A 14247-nucleotide genomic window follows, 5' to 3' on the forward strand; every position below is an offset into this window, starting at 1 on the left:
TGAGCCTGGAAGGTCGAAGCTGGAGTAAGCCGAGATCACACCACTGCAACTCCAGCCTGGGCAACAGTGAGACTGTCTCAAAAAAATATAGGTATATATAATATAATCAAATATGCCTGAACCCCTAGTTTTCCAATCCATACATAAAGGACCATGTGTTTTCTATTCTGGGCGTCCCTCTGTGCTTCAGCCCAATATATTTTGTCCCCAGTAGCCCCCAGCATCACATTATGTGTGGGCACTGCAGCCTTGACCTCCTGGCCTCAAGTGATCTGCCTGCCTCGGCCTCCCAAAATGCAGGGATTACAGGCATGAGCCACTGCGGCTGGCCTCAGGCACACTTTTTATGCGCCCATTTCATCTTGCAAATCAATCTGAACCACAAGTTTTTGGAGTCAGAGCTTCTTGAGGAAATGTGGCTATCCCAAACACTAATTTTAGTTAATGTGGTCCCAGGACCTTAAAGGGAAATGTAATTCTCCTTAAATCCATCAAGAACTAGGCAGAGAGCATGGGTTCAAGATCTTTTATTTTCAGAGCTTCCAACAGTTGGTTAGTAATGCTAGCTAAGCTGGTATAATCTGAAGGCCATCCCACCTTTCTCTTTAGGCAGTCAACCAGCAGAATCTCTTTCTTACAAACAAGATCATTAACCAGTTGGAATCTGTCTCAATGCGCGTGTAGGAAGAAGTCCTCTCCCCCACATTTTTCCCAACAAGATTGTTTTATAGCCAAATGTAACTCAAACCCGTAACACAGCAACTAGCCATCTCCAGTATCACTGATTCCCACGCCCCCCCCAACCCCAAGAATAGGAAGTTGAGGTAAGAGGGGAGAGACTGTCTCCTGTTTAAGAAAAACCCGCCTACACCTCAGTGAAGCCGTGATGGTAAGGAGGCTGCCACCAGAGGGCAGGGATGAGTAGGCAGTGAAACAGGCCTCTCTAGAATCAATGAAGTCTGCCCCAGCTCCTTGGATGAGGTGTTCTTTTGAAATTCCCACTTTTATGGAGTTAGATAAGGGGACAACGGGTGATGATTCATCACTCCCTGTCTCTCAAATTAAAACATGATAAACCCAGAAAGTTTTACCTTCAAAATCCACCAAGCTCCCTCCTGAGAAAATTGTATCCAGTCATGTCCATGCCAGCACCCACTCCCTTCTCCTAATGCCCAGGGCTTCCAGCCCCTCTCCTCACTCTTGGGTGGTCCATCCAACACTGATTTGATACTCTTTGACTCATAATATGACCATTTTTTAAAAATTAGAAAATAAAAGCTATCAATATCACAGCAACATAAGGAAGACACTCAGTGGACATGCTCCTCCCCCATCCTGTGGAGCCCACCTACCCCCACCCCCCTTCCCTGGGAAACCTACACTGCAACATTCCAGCACTGAGCCGGGGGTGGCCCAACAGATGCTGCCTCAAGTGCTTTCCTGACTGTGGCTCCTATACCAGCCAATGTCATGGAACTGGGGTGAGGAAGAACAGGGCCACACCTCCCACCAAATAGATATCGGTAGCCAGTGGTGGGTCTGGGAGATTTAGCTTATGTCAGGCAGCCAAGCCTGGGTCCAACGCTCTCACCAGGACCTCAGTTCTTGGCTTAAATAGCAGCAGCCCCAGTACCACAGCGCCTCCTGGGGGTGACAGAGCACCTAGCTTTCTGTCCAATAACTTATAACAGGTTTGCATTTTCTTACCCACTTCTTTTTTTTTTTTTTTTAATTAAAAGCCGAGGTAGTCCCTGGGATAATAAAACCCTACCTAGAATGGCAGTATTTCAACCTAATGAAGCAGTAAAATAAGTCTCCAGGAGTTAGAAAAAAAAAATAAAATAAAGTGATTGATGAAGTTGAATAAATTAAAGATATGGATTATCCCACAAAGACCTTTCCTTCCCAGGTTGTCTTTGCTATTTGGCCAGCAGCATTTCTGTGTAACTTCTCTACTCCCCTCCGTCTCCTCTCCCCTCATGAGATGGCTGGAGCCCGATAAGGCCCCGGCTGGTTCATCCCACTGTGGCTCAGAGCAGCTTGACACGGTGCTCAGAACTGCATTGTGGCACAGTTCTGATATGGACGGAGGATGTCTAACAGGGACAGAAGAGGCGTAGCCAGCAAGATGCCCTGGGCTCCAACCTTTGGAGTGTGGGAGGTAGGTTTAAGGCATGGAAGTCCCAGGCCCCCTCTCCAAATGTCACACAGCCGTCCCCTTTGCTTAAGTTTCTCTGCAGCAAAGAGGGTAAAGGGGGATGGAGGGAAGCTTGGGCTGCTGCTGGCTGGTCCTGCCGCCCTCAGAGCTTCTTCAGACGACTGTACATCTCTCTCTTGCTCTTCTCCCCTGCCCAGGTCCGGCTCTTGGTGCGGAACTTCTTCAGGTCTTCTTTAAAGTCCTCGTGGTGCATGGGCCGGTAGCTAGGGGGCTCACAGTAAGACTGAGGGGACAGGAGAGAATAAGGTTAGGGTACACCTGCCTCACACCCACAACCTGGTTTCCCCTCTGCCTAGGGCTACAAGGCTGAAAGCGGCCAGGCAGACCTAGGCAGCCAGTTCTACAGGGGCTTTCTTTGGGTTCAGCAGATACCCACCTTGTCCCCCGACCCCTGGAAAGAAAGTCATGACCACCAGACAGATCCATTAGTCTACCACTGGGGGCGGGGGAGGAGAGATGCTCTCCACAACCCCAGTCTTACCTGGCATTTCATAAAGAACTCCTTGTATCCCCCCTTCAGGACATACAGCTCAGGGTAGTGGAGTTTGGGGTATTCATTACCCAGGCGATCTCTCTCTCTCACATACCGGCACCTAGTCAGGGGAAGGAAGGCCAAAGCAGGGTTAGCTTTTCCAGCACAGCAACAAGGCAACGCAGTCAAAGCAGCAGCTGTGGTCTAAGTCCCCCTTATACACATCTTCCCAACTTGACATTTATTCTTAGAAACAATCAGTGCTGAGTTGCAAGTTCCTGGCCACGTGAGCAGCACTCACAGCCAGTGCCAGTAGATGGTCTCTTCCCCAACTTTCCTTTCTCCAACAATCCTAGCATCTGAGTCCTGCCCAGCACCTTCACCACCACAGTTTGTGGCAAGTTTTCACTATATGAGCCAGCTTCCCCTTGCTTTCTCCACCCCAGCCTTCTCTTCAGCCAGGCTCCCTCACTCACCTCCTTCTACATAAGTGGGCTTGTTTCTTTCTGTGGCTTTTAAAGAGGCTGAACTTGCTCCTGCCTCGGGGCCCTGTTTCTATCCTCTACTTGGACTGAATGGTCTTCAATATCCAGCCAATGGCTGCTTACTGCCTCGCCCTTGGTGAAAAAGCCCCAGGCCCCAAGTCCTTCAGAGGCCTACAGCTCTACAGGCCCCTACTGCTGCTCTGCCCCTTGTTCACCCCACGCCAGCCCCTGCAGCCCCACTACTGTTCCTCCAGCCTGCCTGGGAGCTCCACCACTGGCCTTATTTTTCTCTGAAGCACCTTCTTTTTTCTGAGACAGAATCTCACTCTGTCACCAGGCTGGAGTGCAAGGGCGTGACCTCAGGCTCACTGCAATCTCCGTCTCCCGGGTTCAAGTAATTCTCCTGCCTCAGCCTCCCAAATAGCTGGGACTACAGGCGCGTGCCACCGCCCAGCTGATTTTTGTATGTTTAGTAGAGACGGGGCTTCACCATGTTGGCCAAGATGGTCTCGACCTCTTGACCTTGTGATCCACCTGCCTTGGCCTCCCAAAGTGTTGGGATTACAAGAGTTAGCCACCGCACCCAGTCACCTTTTTTTTTTTTTTTTTTTTTTTTGAGATGGAGTCTCACTCTGTCGCCCAGGCTGGAGTGCACTGGCGCGATCTCAGCTCACTGCAACCTCTGCCTCCTGGGTTCAAGGGATGCTCCTGCCTCAGCCTCCAAAGTAGCTGGGATTACAGGTGTCCGCCACCACGCCTGGCTAATTTTTGTATTTTTAGTAGAGACGGGATTTCACCATGTTGGCCAGGCTGGTCTCGATCTCCTGTCCACTCTGAAATGTAAGTTCCATGAAGGCAGAGATTTTTTGGTCTGTTTTGTTCACTGCTCTTCTCCCTCAGTATCTAGAAAGTTATCTGGTACACAAGAGCCAAGAGTATCTGCTGATTTTCTCTTGAAGCTCAGTGGTTTGGGGCCTTTGTTAGCTGCTCATGAGGGATGGGCAGCAGCTTCCTCTGCAGCACGTAGCTTAAACCATTTGCCTGTGGTTAAAAGGAGTTTGGCTGGGCGCGGTGGCTCACACCTGTAATTCCAGCACTTTGGGAGGCTGAGGCGGTGGATCACGAGGTCAGGAGTTCAAAACCAGCCTGGCCAAGATAGTGAAACCCTGTGTCTACTAAAACTACAAAAAATTAGCTGGGTGTGGTGGCAGGTGCCTGTAATCCCAGCTACTTGGGAGGCTGAGGCAGAGAAATGCTTGAACCCGGGAGGAGGAGGCTGCAGTGAGCCGAGATTGTGCCACTGCATTCCAGCCTGGGCGACAGGGCAAGATTCCAACTCAAAAAAAAAAAAAAACAAAAAAAAAACAACATTCACCTGTGAATCCCAAATCTTTCCCCAGTGGAACAACAGAAAGCCAGTGATGGCGAAACTCAAGAGGGGAATGAAGTGTAAGGGGTATCTGTAGATGGTGATATAAACATGCAGCTTGCAAATACAGAATACAGAGATGGGGCGTTTTCTGTATATCTAGGTGAAGTTTCAATATGGTATAATAATGTCCTTTATATTAGAGGTGTTAAAGAGGAAGATGGGGAAATGAGAGAATTAAGAGAATAGCATCTTTTGGGCTGGGCATGGCGGCTCACACCTGTAATCCAAGCACTTTGGGAGGCCAGGATTGCCTGAGCCCAGGAGTTTGAGACCAGCCTGGGCAACACAGTGAGACCCTGTCTCTACAAAAAATACAAAAATTAGCCAGGCATGGTGATGCATGTTTGTGGTCCTAGCTTCCTGGGAGGCTGAGGTGGGAGAATCACTTGAGCCTGGGAGGCAGAGGCTACAGTGGGCTGTGCTCCTGCCACTGTACTCCAGCCTGGACAACAGAGACTGACCCTGACTCAAAAATAAAAAAAAAAGAGAGCAGCATCTTTTGTGGGTTTAAAAACAATTTACATGTGTGTGTATGTGTGTCCAGATTAGTTTGTTTCAGGCCTATAATCCCAGCACTTTGGGAGGCTGAGGCGGGTAGATCACTTGAGGTCAGGAGTTCGAGACCAGCCTGGCCAATGTAGCAAAACCCCGTCTCTACTAAAAATACAAACATTAGCTTGGCATGGTGGCATGCACCTGTAGTCCCAGCTACTTGGGAGCCTGAGGCAGGAGAATTGCTGGAACCCAGGAGGTGGAGGTTGCAGTGATCCGAGATCGCACCACTGCACTCCAGTCTGGGTGGCAGAGCAAGACTACATCTCAAACAAACAAACAAAAAAACTGCTGAGTGAATAATTCCATTCATGAATGAGCATCCTTTGGAGACAGATGTTTGAAGGACTTATGAGATGACAGTCAAAAGTGTCAAGTTGTACTGTAGTTGCCTGTGTGTAGAGCATGTACATACAAATGTGACAAAATGTTAAAAATTAATAAAATCAGGTGAAGTGTGTGCAAGTATAACCTTTGTGTGTGTGTGTGTGTGTGTGTGTGTGAGACAGAGTCTCACTCTGTCACCTAGGCTGGAGTACAGTGGCATGATCATAGCTCACCACAGCCTCGACCTGCCGGGCTCAAACGATCCTCCCACCACCTATTTTTTGTAGAGGTGGGGTCCCACTGTGTTACCCAGGTTGGTCTGGTCTGAAACTCCCGAGCAAGTGATCCTCCTGCTTCGGCCTCCCAAAGTGTTGGGATTACAGGTGCCACTGTGCCCAGCCATAACCTCACCTCTTCTTGAGCTTTAAAATGGTTCAGGTCAGGCGCAGTGGCTCACGCCTGTAATCCGAGCACTTTGGGAGGCCGAGACGGGCAGGTCGCAAGGTCAGGAGATGGAGACCATCCTGGCTAAAATGGTGAAACCCCGTCTCTACTAAAAATACAAAAAAATTAGCCAGGCGTGATGGTGGGCACCTGTAGTCCCAGCTACTCGGGAGGCTGAGGCAGGAGAATGGCATGAACCCAGGAGGCGGAGCTTGCAGTAAGTCGAGATTGTGCCACTGCACTCCAGCCTGGGTGACAGAGCGAGACTCTGTCTCAAAAAAAAAAAAAAAGGTTCAAAGGGGTGGGCACAGTGGCTCATGCCTGCAATCCTAGCACTTTGGAGGCCAAGAAGAGAGGATAGCTTGAGGCCAGGAGTTCGAGACCAACCTGGCCAATATATTAAGACCCCATCTTAAAATTTGAAATTTCTGCTGGGCGTGGTGGCTCACACCTGTAATCCCAGCACTTTGGGAGGCCAAGGCGGGTGGATCACCTGAGGTCAGGAGTTCAAGACCAGCCTGGCCAACATGGTGAAACCCCCATCTCTACTACAAATACAAAAATTAGCCGGGCGTGGTGGTGCACGCCTGTTATCCCAGCTACTCAGGAGGCTGAGGCAGGAGAATCGCTTGAACCCAGGAGGTGGAGGTTGCAGTGAGCCGAGATCATGCCACTGCATTCCAGTCTGGGTGAAAACAGTGTGCCTCCGCCTCAAAAAAAAAAAAAAAAGAAAGAAAGAAAGAAAGAAAGAAAAAGCCAGATGCAGTGGCTCACGCCTGTAATCCCACTACTTTGGGAGGCTGAGGCAGGCGGATCACCTAAGGTCGGGAGTTCAAGACCAGCCTGACCAACATGTAGAAACCCTGCCTCTACTAAAAATACAAAATTAGCCGGGCGTGATGGCGCATGCCTGTAATCCCAGCTACTTGGGAGGCTGAGGCAGGAGAACTGCTTGAACCTGGGAGGCAGAGGTTGCAGTGAGAAGAGATTGTGCCACTGTACTCCAGCCTGGGCAACAAGAGCAAAACTCCATCAAAAAAAAAAAAAAAATTGAAATTTCTTAATTTAAAAATGTTTTTTAAAATAAATTGGTTCAAAATAAAAAGGTGGCATAAGAACATGGTCCTGCAGAAGTCTCCCTTGGACCATCCTAGTTAAGCTGCACTCTCTGTCCTACCTCTCTGCCTGTCCTCCTGTTCTCCTAGCATTTATATGGATCCCCACTTGGATCTCTGCTGCAGTAGGGTCCTTGTTGGTCCTGCTCGCTGTGGTATTTTTACTGTACTGTGTTTTACTGTAGTTACATTTTTATTGTCAGTGCCTGACAAACAGCAGGCTTGCAATCCTTTTAGAATGGACACAGATGACTGATGGGCAGCTCTTTGGCCCCCTTTTTTCTTTTCACCCTGAAATTGGTAATAATATCAAGTGTTTCAAAGCATCATATCATATCAGGTTTTACAGAATGAGAACTTCACACTTTTCTGGCATTTGCATAAGGAATGGTCACTTTGTACTTGAAGGAGGTCACATGAGAACAGTAGCCCCACAGATCAGACTAAGGACAGTCGGGGAGACTGGAAGAGCCAAAGTTCACCTCAGGATAAAATTACATATGAAAATGGCTTGTTATGTGCCAGAGATTGCTTGATATGCTAAAATATGCTCCAAGTGCAAGCCACAAACCACCATGTCCCACAAAAGCATCATGGAGCCTGTGCCCCAGAACCCAGTTCCGTGCAGCACTCACATGCGGGGACCTCTCTCAGAAGAAAACTCGCAGTGAAACACAACAATGACACGCTTGCCATCAGTAGGTACAATGGGCTTCTTCAATAAGAAGTCTTCAACCTCTTCTTCCATGTGCAAGTTCACTGCACCCTGTGAAGACAACAGAGACCCTTGGAACCTGCACGTTTCACACATGAAGTAATGATTCAGCAAGATGTAATGATTCATCAAGAGTGATCTTTAAGTCCACAAGACCAGTTTGTGATTTTTGCAGTTCTTCTGGCTGAATAGCCCAGTAGACCATTTGGCACCTGTATCTCAATGGAGCTTTGTGGGTCCGTACACGTTCATCATACAGTAATGCACATGGGGACTGGAAATGGGCAATTCAAATATGACAATGGTACACTTTATAGGTAGTTTTATAAATTTGGGGATTTTCAAAAGCCACAAGACAATGGCAAACAGTAACATCGTATTTAAAGTACCTCCTTACTATATTTAAACACTATTAATCGGGTAAAACATTAAAATGGCAGGCCAGGCGCCGTGGCTCATGCCTGTAATCCTAGCACTTTGGGAGGCTGAGGCGGGCAGATTGCCTGAGCTCAGGAGTTTGAGACCAGCCCGGGCAACATGGTGAAACCCCGTCTCTACTAAAAAAAAAAAAAAAGTAGCCGGGCATGGCAGCGTGCACCTGTAGTCCCAGCTACTTGGAAGGCTGAGGCAGGAGAATTGCTTGAACCCAGGAGGCAGAGGTTGTGGTGATCCGAGATCATGCCACTGCACTCCAGCCTGGCGACAGAGCGGACTCTGTCTCAAAAAAAAAAAAAAAAAAAAAAAAAAAAAAAAGATTAAAATGGCAAAATCAGTTCCTTTCTTCTTGGGAACGTGTGTCCCAACACGCCCCTCCACCAGGCAGCTTGCTGAACAATCAACTTTGGAGGCATCACTAAGCCTGGCACAGACACTGGGACATGTTGCCAGAGATGGGCTTCTCCTCATCAGGAGCCCTGGGGTGCTCAGACATTGGTACCCAAGCCTCTTAAATGCTACGAAACCCATTCTTGTCCCCCGAATGACTTAAACATCAGTGGGTACCTCCTACAAGTGTCCTTGATAATGATGGTGTGAGGGACAAACATGAAGAGTAACTGTAGCACAAGGTGGTAGAGAGTATTGCAGACAAGGGAACATTCGTTAAGAGCACCCGGAATCAAATGCCTTCCACACTCACTGTATTGTTTCAAAATTCTAACAACTAGCATATGAGCTAAGCGGCCAGGTGTCACTGTCCTCCCCACTTTAAAACCACAGATCCTGTTTAGGGCTCCTTCTACAGCAAGTCTCAGGAATCCATACCTTGATGTGGCCTCCCTCGTATTCATATGGGTATCGACAGTCGATGATAACAAACTCTTTAATGAGGTTGGCAAACTTGCCATTCAAAACAGATGCCATCTGTTGAGAGAAAATCAGGGAGAATCAACTTTGACCGTCAGGGAAAACTAGATTCAAGTACCCGATATGTGGTGGGTTTCAAAAGGATGGACTTACGATTTCTGGAGAGATGTATTTTAAATCCTGATGTTTCCCAGCAACTGTATGAAAGAGATAACCCTTAAAAAGAAAAAAAGATACTTAGAGAATCTGAAAGCCTATATATTATTCACACTTATACTGTTTTGTCTGGCTGGTAGGAGGCATCTTTTAAAAAACAAACATTAATGGCCAGGCACAGTGGCTCACACCTGTAATCCCAGCACTTTGGGAGGCCGAGGCTGGTGGATCACCTGAGGTCAGGAGTTTGAGACAAGCCTGGCCAACATGGTGAAACCCCAACTCTTTTAAAAATACAAAAATTAGCCGGGCGTTAGCATGCACCTGTAGTCCCAGCTACTCGGAAGGCTGGAGTGGGAAAATCGCTTGAATCCAGGAGGCGGAGGTTGCAGTGAGCTGAGATTGCACCACTGCACTCCAGCCTGGGTGACAGAGCAAGACTCCCTCTCAAAAACCAACCAAACAAACAAGCAAACAAACATTAGTTAGTACACACTAGTTACTCTTCTAGTTACTTCATTAACATCCTGACATTTAATTTTCACACAAACCAATGAGGTATATTATCCCCATTTTGAGCACCTTATCCAAGGTTACCTAGCTAGTAAGGCAGATTTAAATAAAGAAACCTCAGGTAATCTCATTTTCCTCCTGCTTTTGTCAAGAATCCACACGTCAGTAGTTAGACTGCGAATAGCACTTAAACATACAGATTTCACTCATTTACTGAGCACCTGCTATGTCCAGCATGGTGCCAGGCACTGGGGATAGGAAAAAAAGAGACCTAGCCCAGCCTTGAGGAGGAAGATGCACACATTAGCAATTACTCATTAGGGCGACTGGCTGAGCCAAGAGTTCATCTATCCCCATGCATAGGCCCATTAAGACAAATATAACCAGGCCTCAATTCAAGTTGAAAATTCCACTGAGTGTGGTGGTGCATGCCTGTAGTCCCAGCTACTTGGGAGGCTGAGGCAGGGGGAGCACTTGAGGCCATAAGTTTGAGGCTACAGTGTACTATGATAGCATGTGCGAATAGCCACTGCACTACAGCCTGAGCAACATAGTAAGACCACATCTCTCCCTGCCAAACAAGAGAAGGTTCCAAAACTGAGGATACAGCTGGATCTTTGCTTGTTCTCTTCATTCTCTGTTCCTTCAAAACCCATTTGGGCTGAAATATCAACGGCCCAACCCCAGACGTTCCCCAACCCCCTAGCCAAGACAAACCCTTTTACTTCTCACGGCATGCTGTTTATGTTTACACCTCACTAAAATTTATTTCAGTCTACCATGTGGTACATGTAGTTCATGTCTCACCTCTCCAACCACATGCTAAATTCTTTGAGGGAAGGAACTGCATCTCATTTTGGAATCTCTGCCTAACACATAAGTGCTTCAATAAATGTTAACTAAATTAATGAATAAAACATTGATCTGGTAACCTTCAAGTCAAAATGTGATTAAAGAAGCTGCTATTGACACATTCCCTGTCCTAGCCTTGTATTTTACTGCAGCCAAGCCTTCATGTACTATATCAGGCTATTAGAAGATCTTCCTCTAGACTTCCTGGAGGGTCTTTTCCCTCAATGGCCAAGCTTCTGTGAACGGAGAAATTCAGTCTCAATCCCAGACCTTCTAAGATAACCTTTCAACATGCAGACTTGTAGTGTGGCTACAGATTTATTTCTGCTGTACACTATCCTGCTAATTACTATTTTTATAATAACACAGTTCCCAGAGAGCCTAGTCTTTGGGTTACAATCAAGGTGGTTGGTGGACAGCTCCCTACCTAAAACTGCCCATCAGCTATAGTGATATCTACAGTCTCAGAAACCAACATATACCTGATCATGAGAAACTAAGTTTGCTTCCCTACCTTTAACATTCTTTTAACTGTGCCCTTTTGGAGGTATGCCAGGAACCACCCTGGGGAGGGAGACAGGCTGAGTGGGATTCTAAATACCCACACTCCCTCCTACACTTGCCAGAGCAGCTCTGCTTGCAATTACCTTGGAGAAGTCTCCTATAAGGTCCCTTGGGTCATTGTCCAAAATGTTCTCAATGGTTCCTTTGGGGGAAGATGCCAGGGATAAAGACTGAAGAGTCTGTAACAAATCAAAGGTAGAGAATGAGACAAGGGTTCTGAATGGAACTTCTGAAAACATTCACTTGGAGCATGTCTCGAGGAGACTAAAATGTTAATGCCTACATTTAGTAAGAAGTTTTTATTTTATTTTATTGAATCTGGACTGAACAAAAACAGATGTGGGTTATTGACTAGGTCTCCTATTATTCCAGTGTCTAACCGAATTGCTCTGAAACTAAGTTTTCCTTCCTTCCTTAAAAAAAAAAAAAAAAAAAGGGGGTGCAGGTGGTTTGGCTCATGCCTGTAATCCCAGCACTTTGGGAGGCCAAGGTGGGTTAATCACTTGAGCCCAGGAGTTCCAGACCAGCCTGGGCAAGGCGGGTGAATCGCTTGAGCCCAGGAGTTCCAGACCAGATCAAAGAGTAAGACCCTGTCTACACACACACACACACACAAGCTGGGCATGGTGGTGTGTGCCTGTAGTCCCAGCTACTTGGGAGGCTGAAGTGGGAGGATCACCTGAGCCTGGGGAGGTCGAGGCTACAGCAAGTGGTGATGGTGCCACTGCACTCCAGCCTGGGTGACAGAGTGAAACTATCTCCAAAAAAAGAGAAAGAAACAAGGGGGGTTAAAACTAGGATTAAGTTTAGAAAAAGTATGTCTTAGCTTTTTTTTTTTTTAAAAAAGACAGAGTCTCGCTCTGTCGCTCAGGCTGGAGTGCAGTGGTGTGATCTTGGCTCACTGTAACCTCTGCCTCCCAGGTTCAAGCGATTCTCCCGCAGCCTCCAGAGCAGCTGAGACTATAGGTGTGCGCCGCCACGCCCGGCTAATTTTTGTATTTTTAGTAGAGACGGGGTTTCACCATGTTGGCCAGATGGTCTTGAACTCCTGGCCTCAGGTGATCTGCCTGCCTTGGCCTCCCAAAGTGCTGGGATTACAGGTGTGAGCCACCGCGCCCGGCCTACGTCTTAGCTTTATTCATTGAGAAGAGGAAGCCAGCTGTTAAAAAGGGGATAATTTGAGCAAAAGGATAATACTTGCAATACACAGAAACACATTAAATGTTTTAACCCATGAATTCCTGATTATTATTGAAAAACAACTATAAGTCTTGCTTTCAACTTTGGAAGATGCTTGGTAGGGCATTATTTGGAAACTGGCAAATAAAGAGATCCAATATTCATCCTGCCTTTCCCAAGGGTAACCACAGTGTTTGATGAGTGTAAGTTTCTCTTTATAGATATATTCTAGCTAATTAATGAGGAAAGAATGTAAAAACTGCAGTATCATCTTTCTGAAACCCTGGTGAAATGAAGTAAAAAATCTGGGCAGCAATCACCAATGGCTGCCTGGCACATTATACTTCCTGATCAAACTAGACAAAATCACCTATGTGATATTCTTGCCAAACAAATAGAACTGGAATTCAATCCATCCTTTCCAGAGTTAGGTTAAGGCAATATAGGGGATAGAAGACAATGTCTGAAGACCCCACAGGACTGTGGGAACCTTTGCAGGACAAATGACTTGAGCTCTTCAACAAATAAAAATATGCAAGAGGGAAACAGATGGAGCACTGAAATCTGAAGAGTAAGAGACCTATTGACCAACTACAGTGTATAGACTTTATTTGGATCCAGATTTTAACAAATAAACTGTAAAAGTACTTAGGAGACAACTGGGGAAAACTGAACCCAGACTGGATATTTGACATTTGATAGTAAGAAATTTAGCTCTGCCGGGCGTGGTGGCTCATGCCTGTAATCCCAGCACTTTGGGAGGCCGAGGTGAGTGGATCACTTGATGTCAGGGGTTCGAGACCAGCCTTGCCAACATGGTGAAACCCCGTCTCTACTAAAAATATAAAAAATTAGCCAGGCGTGGTGGTGGGCGCCTGTAGTCCCAGCTACTCGGGAGGCTGAGGCGGGAGAATTGCTGGAACCTGAGAGGTGGAGGTTGCAGTGAGCAGAGATCGAGCCATGGCACTCCAGTCTGGGCGACAGAGCGAGACTTGGTCTCAAAACAGAAAAAAAAAACCACCCAGAAATTTAGCCCTGTATGATATGTTTGTGTGAGGAAAACACCCCACAAACTCAAAGTGATTTTTCTTATTCCCTCACTCAACAGCAACAGAAGATAGAAGTGCTGTTACCCCCAGATATGAGGGGATTTCTCCCTACCAACAAGCAAGCAAGCAAGCAGTTCTGCAGTGGAAAATAGCTGGGTGCCGTCCAATTCAATTCTGACACTATCTACCTGCAGAGCGTCAGATCAGGAAGTTGAGGGCCCAGTCCTCAAAACCACACCACCCTTCAGACACCAGTTGGGCCTCTGGATCTTCTGATCTACGACCACCAGCTTTCAGTGGGGGTTCCCATGACCCCTTCTTTGGGTTTAATTTGCTAGAAGTGGCTCACAGAACTCAAGAAAACACATTTACCAGTTTATTATGAAGGATATTCAAAGGATATAGAAGAAGACATGCATAGGGTGAGGTATGGGAGAAGGGACATGGAGCTGCCATGCTCTCCTTGGGTGCCCCAACCTCCAGGAACCTCCATGTGTTCAGCTATCCAGAAGCTCTCTGAACCCTGTCCTTTCAAGGTTTTAGGGAGGCTTCATTACATAGAAATGATTGATTAAACCATTGGCCATGAGTGATCAACTTGACCTTTAGCCCCTCTCCTTTCCATAGACATTGGAGGGTGGGGCTGAAAGTTCCAACCCCTAATCATGTCTCTGTCTTTCCAGTGACCAGTCCCACCCTGAAGCTATCAATCATTAGTATACAAAAAGATATGACCTTGGATATTCCAAAGATTTTAGGAGTTATATGAAAGAAGGGGAAGAAGACTAAATATATATTTCACAATATCACAGGTATGATAACTGTACTCTAGCAATGCTTGACATTTTCTCCACAATGGAATTTAAAAT

The 14247-nt window shown here is 46.8% G+C and overlaps 1 protein-coding gene and 1 pseudogene across 5 annotated transcripts in view; one reads left to right on the forward strand and one right to left on the reverse strand.

Moving 5' to 3' along the window:
* Positions 1–512: 512 nt before the first annotated feature.
* Positions 513–14247, reverse strand: part of CDC25A (cell division cycle 25A) — a 31213-nt gene continuing 17478 nt past the window's right edge. For all 5 annotated transcript variants that reach the window (XM_009445387.5, XM_009445389.4, XM_009445388.4 and 2 more), the window contains 6 exons: positions 11234–11329; positions 9219–9281; positions 9024–9122; positions 7681–7811; positions 2700–2811; positions 513–2441 (listed from right to left, as the gene is read on the reverse strand). In XM_009445387.5, the coding sequence (XP_009443662.2) occupies positions 2301–2441; positions 2700–2811; positions 7681–7811; positions 9024–9122; positions 9219–9281; positions 11234–11329 (642 nt within the window). In that variant the 3' untranslated portion in view covers positions 513–2300. The remainder of the gene's footprint in view (positions 2442–2699; positions 2812–7680; positions 7812–9023; positions 9123–9218; positions 9282–11233; positions 11330–14247) is intronic.
* On the forward strand, positions 4550–4793 carry LOC104005553 (small nuclear ribonucleoprotein F-like; annotated as a pseudogene).

Source organism: Pan troglodytes, chromosome 2, assembly GCF_028858775.2.
Source record: "Pan troglodytes isolate AG18354 chromosome 2, NHGRI_mPanTro3-v2.0_pri, whole genome shotgun sequence".
Classification (NCBI taxonomy): domain Eukaryota; kingdom Metazoa; phylum Chordata; class Mammalia; order Primates; family Hominidae; genus Pan; species Pan troglodytes.